Below are 27535 nucleotides of genomic sequence, written 5' to 3' on the forward strand. Positions count from 1 at the left end.
TGTTCACATAATGCTAGTAAGAGATGGTCAAGTTTCTCTGGAAAGGTGTCTTTTGGAACCAGGTGTTTGGCTTCATTAATTACCTCACCTCTCCAATTCCAGAAGAGTATAGTTTTGAGAATTTTTTGTTCATACATCCTTTAAGTGTTATCTTTTTTTAATAGATGTGTGGTTCAGTTCACTCCCCTTAAACAGAAGACCAAATGATTACCTTCTATTCTTGTTCATGTGGGAATATAGAGAGGGTTTAGAAGATATTTTATCCTCATTCAGAACATGGACAGAACAGGAAAATGTGTCCCTGAAGGGTTTCAATAATGGTGAATAGGCCAGGCTGTTAAGTCTTCATTTTGCCAAGACTTGTGAAAATGAAACAAGGGAGAATGCAAGTGCAAAAGACACTACCAGATCAAGTTTTGGAAGTAGATGCCTTCTAGAATTTAGTGGGTGTTAATAAGTTTTATGCCAGTTTCATTGTCTTTATTGTAATTATATTTATCCCATATCTTAGTGGTCCAGTTCTAGCCAAACAACTTTTTAGAAATAGAAACCTCAGTAGGGGGTGAGAGAGTACTGCACTGCTATTCTACTTTGTAGTAACATGGTCTAATAGCTGGTATGGTTCAAAAGCTATAGAGTCCTTGGGAATATTTAAAAACCTAATCTAGTACATGTAGTTTAGTTTCATACTCCAGTTAGCCCATGGGAATAATTCTATTACCACACATTCTATTGTGATAGTAGTTGCTATTCTTGTTTTTAAAGAAATTATGGTATTTATAGATCATGGAGTTGAGCCATTAATTACAGTAGTTCAAAAAGTTTAAAGTCAGTCTGAACACAATTTGAATTTACCACTGGGTCAGATAATCCAAAGTACAAAGCTCTTAATTTCCCACCAAAGACTATTTCTGGTTGGTTGAGGAAAAGCACCTGAAGTGTAATAGTTTTATAATAGATATTTCCAAATGATGACATATGTTCCTTGATAGGCACAACATAGTTCAACCTCCAGGCAAAAGGTGGAAAAACATTTGAAAGATTGTCATTTTCTTGGAATTAAGGTAAAAGTTTGATGGCTTTACTGTAGATCTGTGCAATGTAAAGTCAGATAACAAACCCAAATTTATTTTATCTTTTATTTTCATATGGAAATAGATTTTAAGCAGAATCCACAAATAACTCTTGACACATAAATGAAGAGGGGCTTAAGTACAGTTTTTTCCTTTGTAACTATAGATTTTACTAGTTTATAGATTCAAATTTGCAGTTAAAATCAGCATTGGTTTTATAACAACACATTTCAGAGATTTAAAAAAAAACCTCCCAGCCATCTAGGACCCTGGTTTAAATTGTATACAACTATTCCCATATGTACAAGTGATTTACAAAATCCCTGGCATTAATGGTACAAGTGAAATAGACTACACTGGAGTTTCAGCATCTGAATTCACTGGATCTTGATAAAAACCAAGTGGCATTCCAATTACGAAGTTAGTGAGGTAGTGGAGAAGGTATTTCCTCTGATAGATTTATGCAAGACAGTATTCCTCATCTGGCAGAGCCATTCTTTTCCTACAGTAAGACAAAGAAAGGATGAATTCTTGCAACAGTAAAAACAGGTCTTAAATTAACAGAATTAAGTGATAGCATGATGGCTAACAGATTGGTAAAATATATATTTCAGTACCTCTTTGGAAAAATGTCTTAAGGTGAAACACTACAAAATTATCCAAAAGGAAAGTTTTTAGGTTATTTTTCTTAAGACTGTATGATAAGATAGACTTCAAGATCTTCCAGTTGAAAGAATGCCCTGGTGGCCTAGTGGTTAAGTTCATTGTGCTTTGCTTCGGTGGCCCAGGTTTGGTTCCCAGGCACAGACCTATACCACTCGTCCGTCAGTGACCATGCTGTGGCAGCGGCTCACATACAAAAAGAGGAAGATTGCCAATGAACATTAGCTCAGGGTGAATCTTCCTCAGCAAAAAAAAAAGTAACATGTACCCTATGAGCAGGAAGCTGGGAAAGGCATCAGTGTTGGTAACTGTCTTGTGATTGTAACGGACCTTGCAGAACTTGCTGGAAGGAGCTCTGAAAAGAAGGGAGATAAAACATTAGGCTCAGAAGCCACCCCCCTAACTCCAACCTAGTTCAGGCTTTATCCTATCCACATATATCTGGATTATGACCCCAGACTCCAAAATAATTCTGACAATCTGACCCCTACCTATTGTGCCTCTAACGCTGATTATTGAACCTGGCCCCCAACCCCCTATGCACTCATCTCCCACTACTCTCCCCTCCAAAGCCCCCTACTTGTCAATGCCCAGTGCCTCTGACCCTTTCTTCCTTAAAGCCTGCCCTGAGGTCCATGACGGTTTTGGCCCTGGGTCCTACCACAGAAAGTTTTAAGGTAATTATATTCAAATCTTGGCTCTGCTGCTAATAAGCTGTGTGCCTATTAAAGACGTAGTTGCCCCTGAATGTTACTCGTCGCTCAACCATCTGATATACTGCTCTGTGGTAAAGAAAGATTAAAGCCCTGGTTTTGTCTTTTGCTGTGATCTTGACATCATGTTTCATTTTATACAATTTCCTTATCTACACAAAGGGATAATTCCTACCTCCCAGGATGTTAAGACTAAATGAGATAATATATGTAAAGTGTTTAGTACATGTACACAGTAGGCACTCAAAAATGGTAGCTATTGTCTGTCTCTGACAGTATTACTGTGTTACTATTTACCAATTCCATGAGTATATTTCATGTTCCTCCTAAATGATTATTAACCTTATCTAAGTCTCACACAGAAAAGCTTTGTGAAATTCAGGGGTTTTTTTGTAGACCCTGGGTTAACAGGTCTGCGTTCAAACTTTTGCTGAGGAATAAGAGTAGGCACAGTCTGTCATCTTTCCCCAAGATACAGGCAGATGGACAGACTAAATTAGGACTCAAATTGGCCTCACAGGTCTAAACTCTTTATATTGACTGAGTAGATAATAAGGAAATCCAGAAGTGGAGGACATTTATAGTGGAATTAACTACGTCCCTGACAGGTCATCCAGTCTCCAGTTCTAGTCTGTTTCCTAAGCCATCAGCTTATCCTCTTTCTACATCTACCAATCAGTTGATTCCCGTTTTCCCAGGGACCATGAAAAAACAATTCTTTCCTAAGACAAGTTTTCCAGAGATTTGAAGGTGGCATTTATGTCCTTCTGAGTCTTCTCTAGATTATGTACTCCAAAGCTTTCAGGTACTTTCCATGTATAGATCAGACCCCTTGAGAAGAGCTTCCTCTTACCTGGCTTGGTCCAAGGTGAGAGTCCTCTGCAAGGGAAGACTCCAGCTGAGACAGGCTGGGTGACGACGTGGAATCTACAGAGGTGCTGGTGACCAATTCCCCTAAAGCATCGACTTGTCTCCTCAAGCTGTGTAAAGTGCCCTCTGTCTGCCTCTTCCCTTTAATTAACACCTCTGCTTGCTTGGACATACAGTGTCGAAGTTGGGCCTGAAAATGTTACAGTTCAATTTAGGGTTTCACACAGAAGAAATGCACCAGAACTATTATTCAACTACCATCAAGTAGGAATGGCTGCTGAAAATGCTCTTATCCTAAAAAAAAAAAGTAGGAGCTGCCCGATGGCTACTCTCAGTGTGGGTAAACTTTTAGTATTCTGTGTTGTCACTAACTAGGCCTTGTACTCAGCCTGTTCTCTCCACTGTAACAATGCTTAGGGTTTCTGCATCCCCAGCCTCCCATTAATTTCAGAGACTGGGCTTCTTCTAAGTCTCTGTGCAGACTTAGAAGATTGCTTTATACTTATCCTCAGTGTCTCTCACATGTATTTAATCCTCAACCCCAGACTACTTTCTGGCTTTTCCCCGTGCTGTACCTTTGAAATGGCTCTCTCAAATCTACAGCGGCGCTAACAGAACTTTTTGTGACGATGGGAAACTTCCGTATCCATGCTGTCCAATATAGTAGCCACTTGTCATATGTGGCTATTGAGCACTTGAAATGTGGCAACTGAAGAACGGAATTTTTAACCTGATTTAACTGTAATGAATTTACATTTACATAGTGGCTGGAGGCTACTGGACGTCAAGAGCCTCCACTCACTCAATACCTCACACAGCTCCCTCTCAGCCCATGCTGTGTGTGTAGCCGTTCTCGACGCATTCTGTCCTCTCCTGTTCTACCTCACTATCGATAATTTTTGAATTCCCACCTGTACTCGCAAATCTTGAGGTCAACACTGACCACTAAATCCTAGACTCTATTTTCGGCTGCCCACAGATAGATATCTTTCCCTGGAGGTCTCACAAGGCCTTCAGACTCAACATGTTCTGAGCCAAACAACTTCTTATCTAACACCCAAGCCACTTTTCCAGTATTCCCAATCTTTCCCCAACCACTGGCCTGTGAGCTCCTTATCCTTTATCACTGTCTCTCTATTTCCTATCCCAAATACTTAGGTTCTGTCAGTTTTAGTTGAGGCAAAGCAGCATTACCTAGGTTAATGAACACTGGGCTTACCACCAGAATTCATGGTTTTGAATACTGACTCTGCCATTTACTAACGGTGATGCCAACTTCTCTGAGCTTCGAGCATGTACTCTATACAACTGCTGTTGAGTGCTGCAGTGGAGCGGATGTGACAGCAGTAAGTAAATGTAAGCAATTTCCCCCACTCTCCTCAACATGTGAAGTATCTCATACTGTATTTTTTTTTAAAGGGCAACCTTGAGTCGATCTTCACGGTGACGCAGTTTCTCTCGGAGTGCTTCTCCACGCCAGTGTTCATCCTTTTCCAGAGGGAAAGGGAAATATCAAAGAGTCACCAAACACCACTCTCGGCAACCGACCAGCCTTTCCCTCCTACCCCCTCATCTGTTTTTTAGCTTATCTGGAGGAGGTAGGAACCATATTATCCTTTACAAAGTCCAGAGGATAGCAGGATAAACGCTTACCATTATGTGAACCTGGGAAAAATTCAGTTTTTCTTCAAAAGGTGATGGTCTCTCACTCATGGTGAATGGAAGGTTCTCTTTCAAGCTTTCCAACCCTCCTTCTAGGTTTTCGTTTCTTTCCAAAATAGCTTCCAGATCGGCTGGTAGTTCTGGAAGAAACTGGTTGAGATTCTTCAGGCTGGTTCTAATTTCATCTTTCACCTCGGACTTAAGTGTCCTCATTGCTTCACTGATTTCCATTTGTCTTCTCTCCAGATCTTTTTGGTTTGCCATCTAAAGAGTGAGTGAGAGTCAGTGACCATTGGGTAAAGTTTGAAATTTACTTAGAATTGAAATGTTTAATGTGTCATGTATATAAAGATCTACAAATGTCAACTACTGCGATTATTAGAACTGTAAAAACTTGTGATTTTTCAACTACTCAAGTATAAGCTACTAAGTAAATGATTTTACAGGCATTTTGACTGAAGCAACTTCCCTTTAAAGAAGCCTGGACACAGTGCTCCTGGAAGGTGTGTTACTCCATAGAAGTCAGCTTCTCTGGAGTTAAGACGGAGCTGGATTCCAATCTCATTTCCAGTAAACATTACCAGTATGACTTAGGGCAAGTTAGCTAACTTCTGAACCTCTGTTACCTCATTTATACACGAAGATAATAACACCTGGCATTCAGAAATGTGAGAACTAAGTGAGAATTTGTATCACGCTTCTTAGTGGTACCACTAAATGGCAACTACAATAATTAAACCCCAGATGAGAAAAGGGCCATTTATTGAAAGAAGTCAGAAGTGATCTAGATTATAAATGTTAATGCTGGAAAGGGCTTCAGAAATGATCTGGTCAAATGTTTTCACTCTCTAGGTGAAGAATCTGGTGGTTTGGGCAGTCTAGAGGTTTCCTCAGGTGTTATGGACTGTGTTTAAGACCTGAGACAACTCTGTGGCTCTCCCCCTGGAGATCTTAGAGGAGACATTAGAGTCATACCCACTGCTAATGGCCCTTCCAAGTTTGCAGAGGCTCGGGGCCTTTAAATAAAAGTTATTTTTTTCTTGAACTAAAGGGTGGGTGTATACGGGGGGCTGCAGGCACAGATGAAACCAAATGGCCACACGGCATCGTCCAAAGGACAAAGTGTGGCAGGGTCAACAGAGTGGCCACAGCAGCCCTACTAGAGAGTTCAGGGGTAGCCCAGATGCTGACACTGGCTAAGGGCCACCAGGGCCACCTAGGATTAGATTTGCCCAGTCTAAGTGTGAACTACTCTCACGCCCTCAGCCTGGTTACACGATAGGCTATCAAAGCTTTCCCCTGAGTCATTTTTCCTTGCCCGGGGGTTTGGCTCTTATACACTTGTTTCTGGCATAAAATCTAATATTTCAGCACAGTTCTTTGGGACATGATAAAATTTTATGCTGAAGAACTGCCATTTTTCTTTCAAAAACTAACATAAAAAGCTTCTTGAACTTAAGGGAATTTTAAAAGTATATTTTGAACAAATACTTTTTTCTTATGGAGGTATATTTCTAAATTTTAAGACTGGAAAAACAGATTTGACTTAAGTCGGACATTCTTATAATCAGCTTTTCACAATTTCCACAAAGAAACAGTTCTCTTAAAGAGCTATTTAAGAAATGAAATCTATCTGCGCCCAGTGGGGCGTGCGCGTGCCTGAGTCGTCTCGTCCAGGGCTGGCCAGCGGGGGCTCGCGTGCACACCTGTTGCTTGAGCTCCGTGTACTCGTGCTGCATCTGATTGAGCTCCTTCATCAGGCGCCTGGCCCGCTCATGGTTGTCCTGGGCCACCTGTTCAATTGTTGCCATCTCCTTCTGCATGCAGCTGTTCTCCTGCTTTTGCTCCTAGCACAGAAGGAGGACAATGGCTGTGGGTCCAGCACAGGGAGGTGTGCGTGGCTGGCTGACACACTCATTAGCTCCGTTACTTCATTTCCCATCTGGGTCTCAGCTTCTCTAGCTGTAAAATGGGGATAATTCTACTTGTGGTAGAGCTGGGAGTACATACATGGTCAGAGTCTGTTAGGCCAAAGTCTGAATCCTAGATCTGCAACATTACTTTTGATAATAAGTTACTTTCCCTTTCTGGGCCTCCATTAATTGTAAAATGGGAACAATAATACCCATCACCATAGGGTTATTGGGAGGATGAAAATCTAGATGTCTCCATACTATCTTGACACTCATGCTGCCTATCACTAGTTGCAAGAGTATCTATCGCCCTTTGGGAAACACACATGGTTTGAAAGTTCCATTCACACAACAGGGCTCCATTAGTTCCTTCAGAGGGTGTCAGAAAAATCCCTTCCTGCGACAGTCCCTATTGCTGCCCATCTGCCCCCACCCACCATAAACTGTTTTGAACTCATCTGAGTATCACCTCCCAAAATTTATTTCAAGGATAAAAGCATGGTAGATTGAGCTTCCTGATTTTAGGATAATGATTACTTAAAGCTAAGATTGAGTGAAAAGGGCAGGATGAGAAAAATCTTTGAGCAGTGACTGCAGCTATGTAAAAATGTCTTCAGAAGCCTTCTTTCTCCAACCCCCACCACCCGCAGTGGAGGTGTGAGCAGAGGCTCACTAGCTCAGAGTGCTCTCTGCTTTGTGCTGACAGTGTGTTCACATGACCATCTTTCCAGCCAGCCAGCCAGAGATCCACTAGGGCTGCAGCCCATCCAGACTCAGGCAAAATCTACCATCAGCTTCAAGAACAAATTAGGCAAAAATACACCAAAAACAACAGTTGGCTTAGGGACTGGGTTGACAGGTAATTTATTTTCTCTACGCTGTAGTAGTGTGTTAGTTTATAAATGTAAAGGCATCACTTCCTCCTAAACTGCCAGGGCAGGGGGTACTCACAAGCAGGTTTTTCTCCAGCTGGCTCCGCTGGCTCTTAAGCGCTTCCTTCAGGCTGGCAACCTGCTTCTCGGCTTTGTTTCTTTCTGTCAAGAACTGGTTCCGCAAGAGGCTGAAGTCTGCCCTCATCGAGTCCATCTCTTTCTGGAGAGCCAGCAGCTCACTTGACTTTTCCATTAATTGCTGCTCCCGTTCTGAAAGCTGTCGTTCTGAAGTGAGCAATTTTAGTAGTTTAGCCAGAGGCCCTGGGCTGGCTGTGGGCAGAGCCACACAATCCTTCCCTGGTGGGCAGATTACATAATGACATGCCACCCATTCCTCCATCACTGAGGCCTCCAAGTCCCCCATAACCCACAGCAGAGGCCCAGAGAAAGCCCCAGATCAGGGTGCCTCTTGACATAACTGGTTCCTGGAGGGCCTGATTCCAAAGTGACAGACAGCCACTGTCTTCCCTTTTGAGCCTCTGAGACCAATGAGAGTAAACAGCACCAATCCTGAGGTGCAGGGAACATGGAACAGACTGCTGAAATGTTTCTTATAAACCTTGATTTTAATAAAGGGAGGCACACCAGTACTTCTCCCTTCACAGGAGGAGGTGCAGTGGAAAGAACGCAGGATTTGGAGCAGCATGAGCCCTATCTTATACAGGGGAAACCTATCTCCTGGTGTTCAACACAAATCATGTATGCAAACACCTAGTACACAGTGAGTACTCGATAAATAATGCTTATAAATAACAGTGACATTTAAAACAGATTTTTCTAATCACTCTCTGTAGAGGAACACCTTGCCCAGATTTCACTTTTCACACCACTGGCATGGTCAGACTCAGTATAATTTTTAAGTTTCATTTTCATAATGACATGGTTGGGTCTGGAGGTATCAAGAGTTCCCAGGGAAAAAGGAATAATAACCCTTTCAGATCCCCAAGTCCACTGTGTGCAGTTGAGGGGACATTTCCTGAGCATTATTAAACTGTGCAGCCTAAGAAACAGAAAGATCATTGACTGATGTTAGAACAATCATTTACCCTGGATTCCCGGGTCAACTTCCTTTACACATGGCTCAAGAGAGAGCAAGCAGAGCCAAGGGTAAATACCTGTATTTTGGTTCTATTCACTACGTCACATTTGGACAGAAGTAGAACTGTTATATTGTTTATCTGGTTGAAATGAAATGGATCATTGTTCCCAAAGCTCATAAATAATGTACTTTATAGAAAGCCTTTAGAGCACCTTTTGGCACTTCTTTGCCCTAATGTCCCACTTTCTTGAGAAAGCCTTCTTGAAGAAGGCAATACAGTAAAGTAAAAAGACTTGATCGTCAGTCTCAGGATCAAATGCCACCTCCGTGAAGACAACTTCCCTCTGTCTCCCTGAACCTGTTTCCTCCTCTCTCATGGGGCTGGGAGCATCAAATGGGGTGTCATACTTCCCACTGCGCTCCTCCTGGACTATGGCTGAGGCCTGGGTCTCCTTTACATACTTGACAAGACAAGCAGCAGCGTCCCCTCCCTCAGTGCAATGTTCCAGAATACATACTGGTTTGGGAGAGCGTCTTCTCCAGGGCCTCACCCCACCTTTCCTCTTCCTGCAGAGTCCTGACACGCTCTTCAGCCACCAACACCTTTGTGAGCACCTGGTCCAGGTGGCTTTTCTGGTCCGTTAATTCCTTTTCCAGCTGGTGCTGCTGCTCCGTCAGTGTCACTTTATTGGCTTCTAATTTTTTTTCTTCACTTTCTCTCTCTTTCTGGAGTCTCTGAAACATCTTAATAGAGAACAACCTTAGTTACTCATAAAATAACAATACTCAGTGTCCCAAATGAAGGAACCTTCGTGGACTCGAGACAGATTCCAGTTAAACAGGAAGTAGAAAATAGCCCATGGTGACAGAGAGTGAGTTCCCTTTACAAAAGTGACCAAGCAGGGAATGGAAACTATTTGGCCAGCATGTGAGGAGGGGATTCCAGCAGCAAATGGCATGTGGCCATCAAGGTTCTTTATAGGACCGATGTTCTATGTCTTAACGGTCCCTAAATGTTAATACCAAGAGAGTCAAAGAGTTGGTGTGAAATCCCCACTGGTTACCCAGGGCAGTTAAGGGAAGCTAGTCCCCAGGGGGATACTTCTCAGCAGCTTTCTGCCAGTGGAAACAAGCTCACACAAGTAACCAAGTGTTTTCTTTTAGATACAATCAGAAATGTGTAGTACCACTTCTTGTTGGGCTAGTTTGGCCTTGTTTTCTTCAATCTCATTGTGAAGCACTTGAAGTTGTTGCTGTTTAGTCTCCCCTTCTTTCTGGCAGTCTTCACACTTCTTTATCCATTCACTGACGTCCTTCTGGAGCCTGGTCTGCTCGCTGAGTAGCACATCCTTATGCTTGGTGGTGTGGAGGAGGTCCTTCAGGTGAAAGAACAAACTGCAACTACTAACAAAGCCATCTTTACTAACGGTGGCTAGTGCCACTTCAGGATCTACTAAGTCTGACAATATGAGAAGCATAAAAGTTCCATATCCTTTAGTATCTCAACAAACTTATACAAAGGTACCCAGAAATCAATTTAATCACTGGGTTTCCTCTTTTTAGTACCTAAAAACTAAGATACAGAAGATGTCAGAATTGCAAGGAGGGACTCAGTTCCTCCGCGCTTTCGTTGCCTTGTCACTGAGGTGGGAATAAACAATACCCACCTCACAGGACTGCTAGGAAGATTAAGAAAAGCTGTGAATAAGGCTCAATTCTTATTGAAAATGAACTTCAAGTCATGGTTTAGTTACTAACTGAAATATTTATACAGATTAAAAAACTCAGAAAACAATATTCTTTCTTCAAGGAACTCAAATTAAGCATTTTTGAAAAAGTTACCATAATTCTAACACAGAAAATATTTATAAGAACCTGTGGAAGACTTTTTAAATATTATACTTTGGTTTTAAGTTTTATACATCTCAGAAACACAGGATCCAAAAGGTAGAAGGAAGAGAATTTAGATGTCTAATCCCATCCCTATTTTACATAGTGGAAACTGAGGCCCAGAATTGCTTGGGGTTCTCTGAAACTCAAATTCTAGCACTAGCACTGTTCTCACAGGACAACACTGAATTAGCGTTAAGAAGATGATCAGAAGTACAGGGGTCAAGAATCCGCTCTAGTGAACACCTGACAAGATGGAGGCCCAGATGTGGCAGATGTTCTGCAGCTCAATGAGTGCTCAAATCTAAGCGAGACTTTGGAGGCCTCATCCTTGCCATGGACAAGAGGTGGTCCATCTGGTTCCTGAAGTCCCCAGAGGGGCTGCTAAGGGGGTACTGAGGGGTTGGGCTCTGGGCTAGCCACCACCTTACTTATTAACTTTGAGTAAAACGTTCTCTGAATCAAGAGTTCTAGGGCTAAAATAAATTAGAAAATCACTGCTCTGCATCAAAATTCTTGTGTATATGACGTTTGTGTTATATAAATGGCCCTTATGGGAACTGCTGGTGTGAAAAGCAATCAGCCACTTGATTTGTTATTTCAATCAAATGTCTGCATGCCTTGAGGATACTAGTAGAAGATTACATTTGTTAAGCTTACCTGTTTGGCTAGGTTCAAATGGTCTTGAACATCAGCTAGTTCCTCCTGTAGTGAGTTCACTGCTTCTCGTTTTTCTACAGAAATGATATTTACATAAAATAAAAAATATATATGTACGCATTTTCCAGATTCCCATCAGCCCCTCACAAAGTAGAATGGAAGTGAATTTAAACTTCTTTCTGTTAAATGTATGACTATGCCACACTATCTTATTAAAGGCCAAAAGAGAGAGTTACATGCACAACCCGGATCTGGGCTTTGGGCCCAGGTTTTTAAAGACTTACATGTTCAAAACCTTACAATAAAAAAATTTACAGAAAATACCTAGTGTTGACGAGGTGCATGGTTTCAAAACAGGTACCTTCTACATTGCTGGTAGAAATATAAATTTTGAACAACTTTCAGGAAGACAATTCGGGAATAAATTTTATATCTATACTGGTTTTGTCACTTACTAACTGTGTGAGCTTGAGCAAGTCACTTCTCTCTTAAGCAAGTCACAAAGAGACTAAGCTTAAATTGCTTCATCTGTAAATGGGTGAAATAATAGTTTCTACCTCATAAAAATGTTACAAGGATTAAATGATAAAATGTACATAAAACACTTGCAGCATGCCTAGGACATAGTAAGTACTCAAGAAGTATATAATTAGCTAGAATTACTTAGTAACTTCTCCTAAATAAACAATCATGAGTATTTATAAAGATTTGGTAATAAAGATGTTATTTTGCATCTTCGTTTTTGTTTCTAAAACTACACACACACACCCCCACCACACACACATGGAAAAACCGGGAAGGATATTCACTAAACTGATACTAGGAATTATCTCTGAGGGGTGAGGTCAATAGTAATTTTTATTTCATTTTTTTGCTGTTTTTTAATTGTTCTCTAAGGAACATGAATGAGTTTTTTTGTAACAGCTTTATGGAGATATAATTCACATACCATGTATTTCACCCATTTAAAGTACACAATTCAGTGGCTTTTAGTATAGTCACAGAGTTGTGCCACCATCATCATAATCTAATTTTAGAACATTTTGTCACTTCTAAAAGAAGCCCCATGCCCATTATCATGAATTATTTCTGTAATAAGATAACAAACAATTAAACAAAAGATCTAACCAAAGGAAGAAGGTCACATCTCTCCTGCTGTGCTGCCTCATACCTTGTAGCTGTTGCTGCATCGCTGCGATGTCTTTATGCAGCGAGAGTTTGTCTCTGTTTAGTCGGTCTAGGTCCTGCTGCAGTTTTCTGACTTCCAATTCCAACTTGCCTAAATTTGATTGCTCCATTTTGCTATTCTCTTCTGTAGCCGCTAAAACCCTACCACGCAAGCAGAGAGTAAGCCAGACTGTCAAATATAAAATGTTCAAGCACACACAAGAGACAACTGAGGAATTCTGTTATGCTTTCACAATGTAGTTTTGAAGTCTGAATGATTATGTTTACAACATTTAAGGCTCTTCAATTCATTTTCAAAAGAAGTCTTATTTTCAGCTTTCCAAATAGATTTTTCAAAAAGTGACTTACTAAATCCAAGTTTTCTAATAATCAGAGATAAAAACATAGATAGCACTCAGAATTCCAAAAATCTAGGTGATTAAAATGGATCACTAACTTCTGATAAGTGAAAAAGCAGGAAACACAATTTTATGTATAATAGGATTTGTCTAGACATGCATGAGCATGGATTCCTTTACATAAATGAAATCATACAGTGCAGACTTGTTTTTGTCTGGCTTCTTTCATTGAGCATAATTACTTACCCATCTCATTGTATCAATACCCCCTTCTCTTTTTATTGCTGAGTGGTATTCCATGGTATCGATATACTATAATTTGTCTATTTACCAGATGATGAACATTTAGATTGTTTCCAGTTTTTGGATATTGCAAATAAAGCTGCTAAGAACACTAGTGTACAGCTTTTGTATGAAGATATGCTTTCACTTCTCATGAGTAATACCTAGGAGTGGAATAGCTAGATCTTCTGGTAGGTGTATGTTTGAATTTTTAAGTAACTGCTAAACTATTTTCCTAAGTGGTCTCACTGACATTTTACACTCCTGCCAATTGTGTATGAAGGTTTCTCACTAATATTTTGTCAGTCTTTAATTTTAGCCATTCCAATAGGTGTATAATGATATCTAATTGTGGTTTTAATTTGCATTTCCCTAATGGTTAATGATGCCAAGCAACTTTTCATGTGCTTACTTGCTTTCCATGTATCTTCTTAAGTGAAATGTCAGTTTAAATTTTTTGCCCATTTGAAAAACTGGGTTGTTCATTTTCTAATTATTGAGTCTTGAGAGTTCTTTATATATATATTCTGGGTACAAGTCTTTTATCAGATACATGGTTGCAAAGATTTTTCTCTAGGTCTGTGATATGTCTTTTCATTACCTTAACAGTGTCTTTTGAGGAGAAGTTTTAAATTTTGACAAAGTCCAATTTTATCAATTTATTCTTTTACGAATCATGCTTCTGATGTCATATTTAAGAAATTTTTGCCTAACCCAAGTTCACAAAGGTTTTTTCCTATGTTTTCTTGTAGAAGTTTTATATTTAGGTTTTATGTTTATGGTCCATTTTGAGTTAATTTTTAGATATAGTGTGAGGTATGGACTGAGGTTCATTTTTTTTGGTTTTTGGATATGCAATTGTTTCAGCAACATTTTTTGAAAAGACCAGCTTTTCTCTACTAAAGAACACGCCTTTGCATCTTTGTCAAAATCAGTTGTGTACATATTTGTAGAGTTTACTTGTGGACCTTCTATTGTGTTCCACTGATCTATTTGTCTATCTTTATCCCAATACCACAGTGTTTTGGTTACCCTAGCTATATACTAAGTCTTGAAATCAGGTAGTGTTAGCCCTAAACTTCTGTTCTTTTTCAAAGTTGTTTTGGTGTCATACCTAAAAAGTTTTAGATTCTATTCTAGGTCCTTTCCATTTCCATATGAATTTTAGAACCAGATTATCATTTTCTATGTAAAAAGCCTGTTGGGATTTTGATTGTGATTGTTTTGAATCTATAGATCAATTTGACGAGAACTGAACCTTAACAATAATGTCTCTCTGCCCACAAACAAGGTATATCTCTCCATTTGTTTATATCTTCCAGCATGTATTATTTTACTAAAAAAAACCACAACAGATTATTTTAAAAAAATACTTTGGGGAAAAAAAACCTAAAAGAAAATTCACCCAAAAATGCTACTGGTGAATTATACTGTGATACTGTTTGTGGCGTACCTTTTTCCTTTTGTCTATTTTCCAATTTTTTTTATAGCATGTTTATAATGTTTTAGCCTTCAGGAAGTGACCTTGCAAGCTTATTTGTTCCTGCTCTCACCGTTTGGTTTGTGCCAACTTCTTTTCCCAGCTGTCACATTTCTCTTCGAGATCATCCTTTTTTTTGCACAAAGACTCAACACACGATTGTAAGGCTCGGGTCTCAGCAGTTATTCGCTCTATTTCTCGTTTGTCCCTCTCGAGGAGCTGCTTCTGCCACTCTATCTCCCCTCTCTGTCGCAGGGCTGCCTGCTGCAAATTCTCTAATTCCAGTTTCTCCTAAATCAGATAAAAGAGGACTCAAACACGTTAACGAAGAGAAAGGCTTTGGTTTGCTGGGGGTGAAACAGCTTGGTTGATTACCTCTAGCACTTCCACCTGAGTCTTCTCTAACTCAGACAACTTTTGGTCATGTTGTAGCTTCAAACCTTGTAGCTCACTGTTTTCAAGTTGCAACATGTCCAGAATATTCTTTAGTTCTAACAGAAACAAAGCATGGTCATGCTATTAAATGAACGTGGAAACAGTTACAAAATGAAACAGAAAATAAGGGTATTGACTGATACAAGGAACAATAGATAATCAAAAAAATAGCTGTTGCGCTGAATTAATGGAGCTAATTAATTGTATTTTTAATGAAAAAATCCTTTAAAGTATTGCTAAACACTAAATTTGTTAGATTTTAGTTTGTTAAAAATATTTTAACAAAAACATTTAACAAAGATCTAGTTCTAAAAGCATTTACCCTACCTAAAAGAATTTTAATCAAAATAAATAGGAAAAACTTTAAAATATAAACTGAGATATAACAATTTTTTGTCCTGTAAATATAGATTTTTAAATACTAATTTTTTTATGACTATAAAAATATTTGCTCACTATAGAAAATTTGAAAAAATAAAGAATAAAAAACCCTGAAAACCCATCATTATCCCACCGTCCAAAGATGATCATTATTGCAATAGCATTTTGATGTATTTCCTTCCAGGAGCACACATACCTACATACACACACATAATTTTAAAATAAATTGGGACTACACTCTATATTCAGTTTTTATCTATTTTTTTATACTTCCCATCAGCATTTTTGCATGTCATTAAATGTCAAAAATACAGCTTTTAAATTGGTCATTTGTTGCCAAATTTTGTCCTTATAAATTTTGCTGCAAGCAACCAACTCAGCCAGCTTAATTTGTGAAACAAGTAAATAAAGGCTTACTTCTCTTAAATAAATAAATAAATAAATAAATAAATAAAATATTGCTGCAATGTGCATAAACGCTTCCTTTGTAACCAGTAACGGGTTAAGGGGTTTAACAGGTGTGAATTTTAAGCGTCTTGAAACACTGAAGAGATTGCTGCAGTTTACACTTCAGTCAACAGCCTGTGAGTGCTCTTCTTCCGCCACATCCTGGTCTGCCACAAACATGATCATTTTGCTTTTAAATAAACTTTTCAATTTGAATGGCAGAAAATATCATGTCCCTTTTATAATCTGCTTTTCTTTGCTTATTGGTAACAAGATTAAAACTTTAAAAGAAGTGTATTTGACCATTTATATTTTTTCTGTGACCTGGAATACAGACATTTCCAATCTCAAACTTCGATTGTTTTCCTTTACACTTACCAGTTCTATGTTTAGACATTTGCCCTAAAACCACCTGAAGATTTTCTTCCTCTTTTTCAATTTCCTGCTTTATACATGTAAGCTGAGTTTTTTTTTCACTAATCTGGACATTCAGTTCTCCTTTCTGAAAACTCAGTTCTTCCAGAAGAGATTTTACTTCCTGTGGGGGGAAAAAAAAGTCAACCCCCCTCCACAAAATTATGAATGGAAATTACTTTAAAATCAATTCTGTTATTAACTGTCTCATTTCATAAAAACCCTAATTTGGAAACAAGCTCATTTTTGCCTTTAATGTCAAGAACAGCACTACATTTTACACTAACATTTCTGTATAACAGAAGTAAGAAAGTAAGATTATCTTCACTTAAAATGTATATGCAATATTTACTATGTGCAAGGCAACGTGATGTAGAGGAAAAAGGCTGATCCAATACATCTCTCATCCTCAAGGGGTTAGCACCTTGTCGAGAACATAAACGTGATCACGAAAGCCTAAGATGCCCAAGGAAATGTGCAGAGTGTGACCAAACTCAGAAGAGAGAGAAACCCCTTCCAAGGTAAAATCAAGGTCACGCAAGTCTTCTTAGTGGCATGAAGCCGGACCGTGAAAAATGGGTAGGATCTGGACATTCCCAGAAAGGGAATTCCTGGAGAAGTAATGGGATGAGAAAGGGACAGAGACAGAAAACCTTGGACACGTCCAGAAAATACTATGTGGGGAGCTATACAGGGCAGCCACAGCATGGATACATAACGTAACACCACACTGATGTTACAGAGCAGCCAAGATTCAGGAATTTATATTTGCATTTTGCGGGGAACCATGAAAATACCTCAAAATAAATCTACTATCGTAGACTCTTAAGAAAACCTACTGAGGGCCGCCCGGTGGTGTACTGGTTAAGTTCGTGCATTTCACTTCGGCGGCCCGGGGTTCGCAGGTTCGGATCCCAGGCGCGGACCTACTCACTGCTCATCAAGCCATGCCGTGGCGGCGTCCCACATACAAAATAGAGGAAGACTGGCAACAGATGTTAGCTCAGGGCCGATCTTCCTCACCAAAAAAAAAAAAAAAAAAGAAACGCTACTGAAAAACATACCCTGATGTGATTGCACTTCTCAGTCACTTCCGTTTCTCCCAGTCTCAGCGCTTCGTGGAGATCAGCTTTGGCCTGGACCATGCTTCCCTGGAGTAGATGCAGCTCCTCTTTTTTATGCCCTAACTGCCTGTCCAAGATGGCCATCTCCTGCTGCTGACCTGTCACCTGCATTAAAAAAAGGGAAGAATGTAAAGCTTCACAAAAGCCATGCAGCCTTCAGTGCTGACATGGAGAATATTTAGTCCAGCTAAAGGTTATGGGGGGCAATTAGGAGCTACCCTAATTCTAATTATCCCAGCTGCAAGAGTCAGGTAGGCCAGGCTGGGGGTGAAGACTATAAAATGCCTAATAAAGACCTTGAGGTCACATAAAAAAAATCACTCAAATCACAGCAAAAACAACAATATGATAATAATGATTATCCCTCACGTTATGGTTTTCAAAGAACTTTCATCTATACCTTACTCCATTTGACAACTACCTTGGCAAGGGAAGTTAGGCAGGGATTTTTAAAATTTATTCATTTTGTAAATTTAAAAATTACAATTTTAAGGGCAATACATATTTGTTTATAGAAAACACAGACATGCAAAAGGAAGAAAATAGAAAATACTCATATTCCCCCCTTATCAGATGACCGCTTTTGTACTTTGGTATAGACTAAAAATAAAAACACAAGTGTTCATAAACACATTTAACATAAATGATCTCAGAGAGTATCCTGTTTTGAGACAATTTTTTTACTCAATAATATATTGTATTGAGTTGGGATTCAAATGTGGCTTGGACTCTATTCTTAACCAGTAGGATATATAGCCTTATTTATGCTTTATACTTTATTTTGTATTCCCAGTCTTTTCTACAATCAAACATGTATCACTTTTTATAATCATAACATGAATGTAGGTTTCAAAGCAGCGTGAACTGGTGTTTCAAAGCGCCTGTTGCCATACCTGGCTTTTCAGCTTTTCCAGCTCTGCTCTCTTGGCCTGCAGGAGGGTCTCCGACTCTTTAAGGACCTGCAGATGGTGATCCTCACTGCGTTCTGCGGTCTCGATGTCTTTCTGTAGTTTCTGCAGCCTACAAAGCAGCAGCAGTACTAGAGCAGATCCGAAGGGAGACCGACCCCTGGAGCCGTCTTCCAGGACAAGCCCCCTGAAGCCCTAGAGAGGCTGTACTTACTCTTCCTTAAGTTTTTCCTTCTTCTTGTTTAGACACTGGAAGTCTGAGTCTTTTGCTGCAACAATTTTGTTTATTTCTTTCAAGATTTCTTCTTGGTTGATTTTGTGCTGCTGCAAATCCTTTGCGTCAGCCTGGAGCAATCTAAAACACATCGCTTTATTCCCCCTAGGCCCTTTAGCCTGAACATACATTACTGATCATAAAGCAATTATTACCCTCTTAAAACATCCTCTTAAAACCAAACTTTTCATTCATCTCACTGAATACAGCAATGGCCCAGGGATTCCACTTGCCTGAGCTGCTGATCAGCTTTGACAAGGTTAACAGCAGTTTCCTGAGCTCTCCTTTCTAACTCTTCAGCATCTTTCTCAGTTTGTAATAAATTTCTCTTGACATCAGCGAACTTTTCAACAGCATTTTTTGTCTAGAAAAGAAACTGCCATTAAAAGCAATTCAGTTACCATACTCTCTCATAGCTATTGGTAGTGTAAACTCGTACAACTCTTTTGGTAAACAACAAGGCAATACATTAAGACTGAGAAAAATGTTCCTTCACTTTGACTCTCCAATTCTCAGAATTCAGAAGAACTACTACACAAAAATGCTCACTATGTATACTGAAATAATATACGATGTGACAAATAACAGAGTAGTAAGTGACAATGCATCAACACAATGAAATACTGTGTAGCCTTTAAAATAAGATGACCGTGTAGCAACATGGAAGAATGTTAATGATATTACGTTGCCTAAAAAAAATAAATTTAAAATGGTACAAGCACTATTAAGTATGTAAAACTATATCTGTGTCAACAGAGACGGAAAGGCTATGCAAAAATAAAAATAGTTATTTGAGGGTGGTGAGACGGTGGATGATCTTTTCCTTTAAAAATAATCTGTAATACTATTGTATGTTATTTTTTCAAATAAAATTATCTACCCAATTAAATGCCAACGAAGTGATTTTACCAATATTCCCTCCACTTAGAGATTCCTGCTGTACTTTAAATATTATCATCTTAAGTAAAACCTCGTTAACCTGAAGAGGATTTAATTATGGCTGAGAAATACAAATATTAAATACTTTTGAAGTACTTCAAAATCTTCCTATACAAGATTTGCCAAAGACAGTATTTTTTATCAACTTGGTTTCTTTTTCTGTCTAAAATAAGAGGCTGAAAACAATGTCAACGAAGGTCCAAAAATAGAGTTTGGTTTGCACTCGGTTGAGCAGTGACTCACCTGCAGCAAAAAAACTCAAGCTTTGCAGTTGCACTCAAATCAGAGGTGTCTGTATGCTAGTCTATTAGCTATGCTGTGTGGATGTGAAAGGGTTGGCAAGCTCCCAAGAGCTGGGTATTTCACCATGTTTCTTTCTATTTCAGATGGCTGATTTCTGTCAGTTTCATCAGCAAAGCATTGAACAAAACTCCGTACGCACTCCAGAAAGCCACGATTCTAAGTAGTTTTTGCCTCCTTCTATGTCAGGTTTTAACACGTCTGGCACATTCCTTACAAAACACAGCACTTTCTCCCTCCCTCTTCCTCCTTAGCAAGCTGCCTCCCTGACTCATTTTGGGAGGATGAAGGGGGAAAAGCTTATTAGCCTCGGTCCACTTACTATGTCTGCCTACCACTTCTATCATTAATTTTTTTCTATATACAAGTGATAAATTTTTCTCTAGTCCCGCTCACACCTATTTTCCCTCAGAGTAATGTAATGTGTGACAGAAGAAGGAACTGATTATCTGAAAAGAGATGACGATGTTTTTACATTCTTATTACAGCCATCACTCACAGAATTCCTTTAATAAATCCTTTCAGTTCCTGGGTAATAGACTTCTATTCATTTAAATTGCTCCATGTTGAAATAACAACATAAAAATAGTAGCTCCTGAGGTGCTCCATGTGGGTATGGGACTTTTTTATCCTAGAATTCTCATCTAACTAAAAAAGCTCTCTTAGTGAGGCAGAACTTTAGCTGTGAGATCCTGGGCCAGTTACCAGCCTCTCAGAGCTACATCTGTGAATGGGCTAACAACCGTCTTCCATGGTTGCCAGGAAGGTTAAACGAACTGGTATTTATAAAATAGCCAATGTGTGGCCATAGTAGGGGCTCAGTAAAAGGCCGCTCCTTCTCCTCCCTGACTTCCTGCTGTGTTGTAGTCTCAAGAACACTATCTCAGACCCCAAAATACTTGACTGTATATCATTATCAACTTGGAGAACAAAGTAAGAGTAGGAGTCTTGTGAGGTCCGTTGTTGCTTTATAAGAATATAAGATTGACCTAGTCAATAAACACAGATATCAGAACCCAAATAATTTAAAAAAGACACACTGGAGAAGGAAGTGGGGTATGTCAGGAACTAACTGACCTCAGGAGCTTTAAATATGCTGCTTCATTTAATTCATACTGAACAGCCTCAGTATTCTCAGCCTGAATTTATAGATGAGGAAAGCGAAGCTCAGGGACTTAAATGACTTGCCCAAATTCTCACAGCTCCTTAACTAGCAGAGTCCAGCCTGGAACCTGGCTGTCTGACTTAGACAACTGCGCTCTTACCACATTTTCCTTCTAATCCTTCATGCTGACGACAGTAAGCTGTCTCACCCCAAACCACAACAGAACATACTTTCTCTTTCGTGCATGCAAGTTCACTCTCAGCCTCCGCCAGCAGTCGGTCAGCTTCCCTGAGCTCCGCTCGACGTTTCAGAAGGGTCTTCTCAATGCATTCAATTTCATCTACAATATCTTCATGGTGTTTGAGTGATTTTTCTATTTCTAGTTCATTCACAAGACTCTCAACATTTCCATCAATGAAGTCTCTAAAAGAATCATATACACACACATTAAGAGATTTTAAATGTAGACAAAACAGACATTTGTAGCCTAACTGATAAAAAGATGCACAATGATTTCCTAGTTTTCTATGAGAAGGGCTGGGAGACACAGCTACAGTGATTATGTTCTGGCTCTGTGTTTACCTTTTCATTCAACATGGTCTACTGGAGACATTAAGTGTATAAGATATACACTGTATGATGCAGTTTTCTTGTCTTTTTTAATAGAAATTTTTTTTTTTTTGTCAGCACTTGGTCAAGACAATGTTGAAACTTCTTCTGTGGTATAAAAATAAACAAACCACTCTCACGATAATCATCCATTCCCTCAAAACTATCCTTCCAGGCCCAGCTCCCTGGCTGCCCCAAAGACAACCTAATTTCGTGATTTACTCTGTTCTGCTAGAGTAAAGTTATGATGATATCTGACAAGTCAGAAAGCATGACACAGGATTCGGTAGCTCAAGGCTAACATGTCAAAATTATTTGAAGGGCCGGCCCCGTGGCTTAGCGGTTAAGTGCGAGCGCTCCGCTAATGGCGGCCCGGGGTTCGGATCCTGGGCACACACCGACACACCGCTTCTCCGGCCATGCTGAGGCCGTGTCCCACATACAGCAACTAGAAAGATGTGCAACTATGACATACAACTATCTACTAGGGCTTTGGGGAAAAAAAAGGAGGAGGATTGGCAATAGATGTTAGCTCTGAGCCGGTCCTCCTCAGCAAAAAGAGGATTAGCATGGATGTTAGCTCAGGGCTGATCTTCCTCACAAAATAAATAAATAAATAAAATAAAAATAAATTTAAAAAAATTATTTGAAAATGGGACTTTGTATGACAGGAAGACACAAAAATAAATTCATCAACATATTAACAGATTCTTTCTCTTAAATGAAGGCACAGGGCCGGCCCCGTGGCTTAGCGGTTAGGTGCTTGCGCTCCGCTGCTGGCGACCCGGGTTCGGATCCTGGGCACGCACCGACACACCGCTTCTCCAGCCATGCTGAGGCTGCGTCCCACATACAGCAACTAGAAAGATGTGCAGCTATGACATACAACTATCTACTGGGGCTTTGGGGGAAAAAAATAAATAAATAAAATTAAAAAAAAAAAAATGAAGTCATAAAGAATTTTTATTTTCTTCTTTGAACATATTTGTGTTATCCAAATTCCCTAAAATAATAATTATACTTTTACAACTAGGAAAAGAAGTGGTTATCCCACTGTCCTATCATCCCCCTCAAAAAACCTCAAAATAAAAAAACCCCTCCCCCCCATATACACCTACAAAAATAATACATCTAACCATCCCTAAAACCCTCAAAAATCTAGTCCCAATCTTCTCTGGGTATAGCCCTTGCTTTTCCCTGCCAGGTCTATTAGTCAGTCACATGTTTGCTCCTAGAAGGCAGAGATCATATCTCACCCACCTCTGAGTCCTTCACAGGTCTCCTCCCAACCCCAGCACCTGGCTCAGTCTGGCTTAAATGACAAAAACTGGGGAACTGTCATAATTCATGGACTACTGCAGAAGACGGGCTTCTCCATAACTGACCCACTCAGCAGATACTGCATTTGTTAACAGACCCTATGCCAGACGCTGGGGCACACAGAGGGGGGCCCAGCTACTGCCTGCTGGGCTCCTTACAACACAGTGTGAACAGCATCATGCCCAAGGTTGCCAATCCCAAACTGTGGGAGCCTGAGGTGAGAGAGGCTTTGTGAAAGAGGGGATCCCTGACCTTCGTCTGGAAAGACAGGTTGGAGCTATTCAGTGGGTAGGGAAGTCATTTCAGGCAGAGGACAGTATGTGTAAAGGTGGAGAGGCAGGAGAAAATGTGGTGCTTGGGGAAACCACAGAAAAGTAAGTAGGGCCAGAAAAAACACTGTGGGGGAGAGAAGGATAAAAAAAGACATGCAGGGTTCAGATCTTGGAGGGCTGTGTATATTCTGATGGCCTGAGAGTCACATGGGAGAGTGGCATCCTCAGATTTGCAGCCATGTTGAGGGTAGAATGGAGAGAAAGAGACTGGACATGGAAGGCCAGGGTGGAAGCTATTACAACGACCTAGGATGAGACTGATTAAAGGCCAGAGCAGCGGAGATGAAAGGAGGTGACCAGTGTGAGAGCTCTTTGTGCATAGAGTCAGCAGGACTTGGAGACCAGCTGGATGCCTGGGGGAGTGTGGGAAAGAGAGGAGTTGAGGACACCTGTCATGCTTTTAGTCAGTGTAACTGGGGAGGGGGGACGGTTGTGCCACTGTCCAAGAGGGACCACAAGAAGACATGCTTTGGATTATGGGCCCAGAAAACTTAGACTAGTACTGCCCAGTATGGTAATCACCACACAGCTATTAAATCAATTTAAATTAAATTCTGGCCCTCAGTTCCATTAGCCACATTGCAAGTACTCAGCCACATGTGGTTAGAAGCTACTGTTTTGGACAGTATTGATGTAGAACATTTCCAAGATCACAGAAAGTTCTATTGGACTGATTTAGGTTATCCTAATGATCTAATCTCATATTCATCTGAATTATAAAAATAAAACTGCTAATAATAATTACTTTCGCTGTTGATGTTTCTGGATGTTTCTATGTAATTCTTCTACTTCATGCTCTAAATTTTTCTTCTCTTGCAAAAGACCATCAATACTATGATGCAGCTCTTCCATTTCTTTCTCAGACGGCTGCTTGGATACTTTCATCCACCGTTCCTGTTTCTTTGATTTTAAATGCTGCATTATGTCTTCCAATCTAGAAACTTCATTCTCCTGGACAAAGAAAAAAAATGCAATACTGAAACATGACATGATGTTTCCCCTCTTTCCTGACAAAAGCTGAAATTAACTGTGGTTAAATGGGTACCTATGACCTGAAAATGGTGGTAGCTTCTAAGACTTCAGTATGAAAAGAAACATTGAGTCAAGCCAATTTTTTCACACACCACAGAAGAAATTGATAGACTAATAGAACTTTTAACTTTTCTATCAGTCCATCTATGGTTGATAAACATTCACCAAGCACCTCCTGTGGATAACGTCTGACTCCAGAGGTCAACACCTAGCAGAGGAGACAGACACAGAGGTCTCTCCCTCCTCTGGGCATGTGGGAGGGGAGCTGTCTGAGAAAGCTGCGCAAAGGAAGAGGTGTCTTGCCTGGGTTTTGGAGAATAAATGAAATGGAAAAGATCTAAACTGAAGCAATAACATGCGCAAATGCAGTGAGGTATAGGTGTACCTGGGGAACTACACAAAACAGCCAGGTACTGATGGAGGGCAAAGGACCCAGCTTAAGAGATGATCGAATGCTGAACTGACAGAATTGCTATAAATGCAACATGCATTGAAAAACTGCAGGATAATGTGAGTGACTACCATTTTTAACCAGGTAAATATAAGCAGTCCCTCTGAAACCAGTATGACTTATAAAAAGGAGGTGGATGGCTTGGCACCCAGGTGTCCCAGTCTTTTATCTTCCTCTCAATCTGCTGAGAAGAAAAGTAAAAAATAGAGCTAGGTGTCTTGAGATTGAAGGAGGAGCTTGTAGTGCATTTTATTTCTTTAGAACCAAAAAGTTATAAAGTAAGCTAGTGAGTAGGAAGCAACCATTTCTTGGAACCTAGCCTAAGAAAAGAATATTAAATACAATAAAAATTAACACAGTTAAGTCAACTATAGTGCCTACAAATAAAGAAATGTTATGCAGTCATTAAAATACTGATTAAAAACATTTGTAAAACCATGGGGAAATGCTTATAACATTAAGTGGGAGAAGCAGAATACAAAACTGTATGTACAATAAGACAAGAACAATGAAAAGAAAAAAAAGTAATCATCAATCTCACCACCCAGAGATAATCCCCACCAAAACCTCGCTGTGTGCTGCTCATACACGTGTGTATACATGAGCACAAACGTGTGTATGCGAGTACACACATATATATATACGTGTGTGTACAAGTACAGGCACTAGTATGTGAACAGACCTATACATACACATTAACATAGTACTTGTCAATGGAAAAATATATAATAATCTTTCTAAAATGGTTAATTGCTGGACTGAAAGCATTTTTGTTATAAAATGGTTAAATCAGGTTTGTAGACTGGCCTGGCACCCTACTCCTGTCCAAAACAGTATTTTAGTTAAGAGAATGCTTGCTCAGTTCTAACTATCAGCCTTACAAACACACCATCGGGATATAATCCATTCATAAACAGGTCAGCTCATTAAGCATATAACCGTATTTCGTCTCCCATGGAAGCAGTGTGGATAGGGGGTCTTATATCTTTCCACTTACTAAGTTATGGTGTTCCGGGACGTTGCAATGCAGCACGCCCACAGGGATGAGGGGGACGGAGAAGTTCGGGGGTGGAGGCCCATACACGATGGGGGCCCCAGCAGGAGGTGGGCCATAAACAACAGTGCCTGGGATGAGAGGGCCGCTGTTGTTGGGCAAGGGAGGAGGTGGGGCATATAGGGCCATGCCCTGGGGTACAGGAGAACCATCGGGAAACACAGTATACATCATGTATCCAGGAGGAGGCACAAATGGGCGGTCCTCTTGGTCATCCAGCTCACTTTCTTCCTGGCTATCTCCTCCACTGTCTGCATCTTGAAAGAAAAAAACAGAAGAGTATTTTACCCCCATGGCTTACTAGGTAAACAAGTTTCATAGAGAACAGCAGCATTTAGGCCAAGATACCAGAAATGTGAAGATAAAATTCTATAAGAAAGGTCAAAAGCAGTTTTGAAAAGGGATCAAAACAGGGATTCAAATTATTTTCAGTGGCTGATACTTGAGTTTTTCTTATGCCTATCCGATGGTTTGTTTTTTTCTGTCCTCATTCATTCATTTATTCAGCAACCATTTGGGTGCCTGCTTCACACTGCATAAAAGACCAACAGAGAGGTGCTGTGAGATCCCACAGCTCTTAGCATTTATGACTATCATGACATGCAGCACTCTCTAAGGTGTTGGTTTGCTTACTTATCTCCCCTACAGGCAGGAACTATGTTTATCATTGATGACAGAGAACCTAGCACACAGCAGGCACTCAATAAATAGCTCCTGAATGAACAAATACTCAGAAGGCGATATTCCCATTTTACAGGTTAACAGTCTCGGAGCAGCTCAATAATTTGCCTAGGATCACAGAGCTACTTAGTGAAAGGGCTAGGATTCACCGCAGGTCTGACTCTTCCCCCCAGAGCTTTGGAAGACAGACCTATAACACCTCATTTTAGTCAAGCTAACGAATGCAGTGATACAAGGATGTAAACTGCCACGCTCCAGCAGCGCAGGGGAAGCAGCTGCCCAGTCGGCCTGGGTGAGGCAGGGTGCATGTAGGCTCCATAAAAGGAGTGGTGTTTGAGGACCGGGGTCTTGTTGAAGGATGAGTAGGAGTAGGTTTGGGAGAGGAAGGAAGAAGAAGGACATTCCAAACAGAGAGTTTAAAACATGGAGGGCTGAGAAACATGGCATGCTGTGAGTCTCTTAAGCAGTTGGGTATGGCTCACATGTAGCAGTGATGGGAGGTGAGACAGGTCATTGGCCAAGACCAGATCACAGGGTTTCGCAGAGCAAGCAAAGAAGTTTGGACTGTGTCTTATGGATTTCAGAGAATCAACAAAAGGTTATTAAACAGGCAAGAGAAATGCAACTTCCCTTATGTGATTTAACTTACCTCTATTTGAAAACGATTTACGTAAGCCACTCCTGATGGGAGAATAAACCCAGTACCCTGAGGCAGGTGGAGGCCCACGGACTTCCTTCTCATCCTGACATTCAGGTCGTGGTTTCCTAACAGGAGTTGAGGCTGTGTACTTTAGGCCAACGCCAGAGTCCTTGGTGGCTTGGGAACTGTGGCTGGAAACCTAAAATTCATGACAGCAGAACACACTATTACAAATGAAAAGGCCGATCTGGAGAAATGTCCAAGTCTAGAGCAAAGTTGAGAAAGAACTGGTTTCTTTTCATATATCCTAACTCTCATTTTTCACAGACAGAAGTGAGATGGGATTACACAGTCATGCATACGGCATGGGTGTCAGCCTCTCTTCT

The 27535-nt window shown here is 40.2% G+C and overlaps 1 protein-coding gene across 7 annotated transcripts in view; it reads right to left on the reverse strand.

Annotated features, from left to right (window-relative positions):
- Positions 1–1117: 1117 nt before the first annotated feature.
- CNTRL (centriolin) overlaps positions 1118–27535 on the reverse strand; it is an 85147-nt gene continuing 58729 nt past the window's right edge. For 3 of the 7 annotated variants that reach the window (XM_087419170.1, XM_087419174.1, XM_087419176.1), the window contains 22 exons: positions 27159–27348; positions 25772–26085; positions 24037–24242; positions 21261–21453; positions 18920–19050; positions 18627–18767; positions 18398–18524; positions 17445–17609; positions 16345–16504; positions 15079–15194; positions 14777–14994; positions 12587–12744; positions 11416–11489; positions 10053–10241; positions 9384–9609; positions 7846–8051; positions 6688–6828; positions 4973–5245; positions 4745–4807; positions 3303–3509; positions 2005–2091; positions 1119–1575 (listed from right to left, as the gene is read on the reverse strand). In XM_087419170.1, the coding sequence (XP_087275296.1) occupies positions 2032–2091; positions 3303–3509; positions 4745–4807; positions 4973–5245; positions 6688–6828; positions 7846–8051; positions 9384–9609; positions 10053–10241; positions 11416–11489; positions 12587–12744; positions 14777–14994; positions 15079–15194; positions 16345–16504; positions 17445–17609; positions 18398–18524; positions 18627–18767; positions 18920–19050; positions 21261–21453; positions 24037–24242; positions 25772–26085; positions 27159–27348 (3558 nt within the window). In that variant the 3' untranslated portion in view covers positions 1119–1575; positions 2005–2031. Of the gene's footprint in view, positions 1576–2003; positions 2092–3302; positions 3510–4744; positions 4808–4972; positions 5246–6640; positions 6829–7845; positions 8052–9383; positions 9610–10052; positions 10261–11415; positions 11490–12586; positions 12745–14776; positions 14995–15078; positions 15195–16344; positions 16505–17444; positions 17610–18397; positions 18525–18626; positions 18768–18919; positions 19051–21260; positions 21454–24036; positions 24243–25771; positions 26086–27158; positions 27349–27535 lie in introns of those variants that run through there. The other 4 variants (XM_087419172.1, XM_087419171.1, XM_087419173.1 and 1 more) reach the window with 4 other exon arrangements.

Source organism: Ceratotherium simum, chromosome 29 (assembly GCF_057802395.1).
Source record: "Ceratotherium simum simum isolate JZ-2026a chromosome 29, ASM5780239v1, whole genome shotgun sequence".
In the NCBI taxonomy this organism is placed as follows: Eukaryota; Metazoa; Chordata; class Mammalia; order Perissodactyla; family Rhinocerotidae; genus Ceratotherium; species Ceratotherium simum.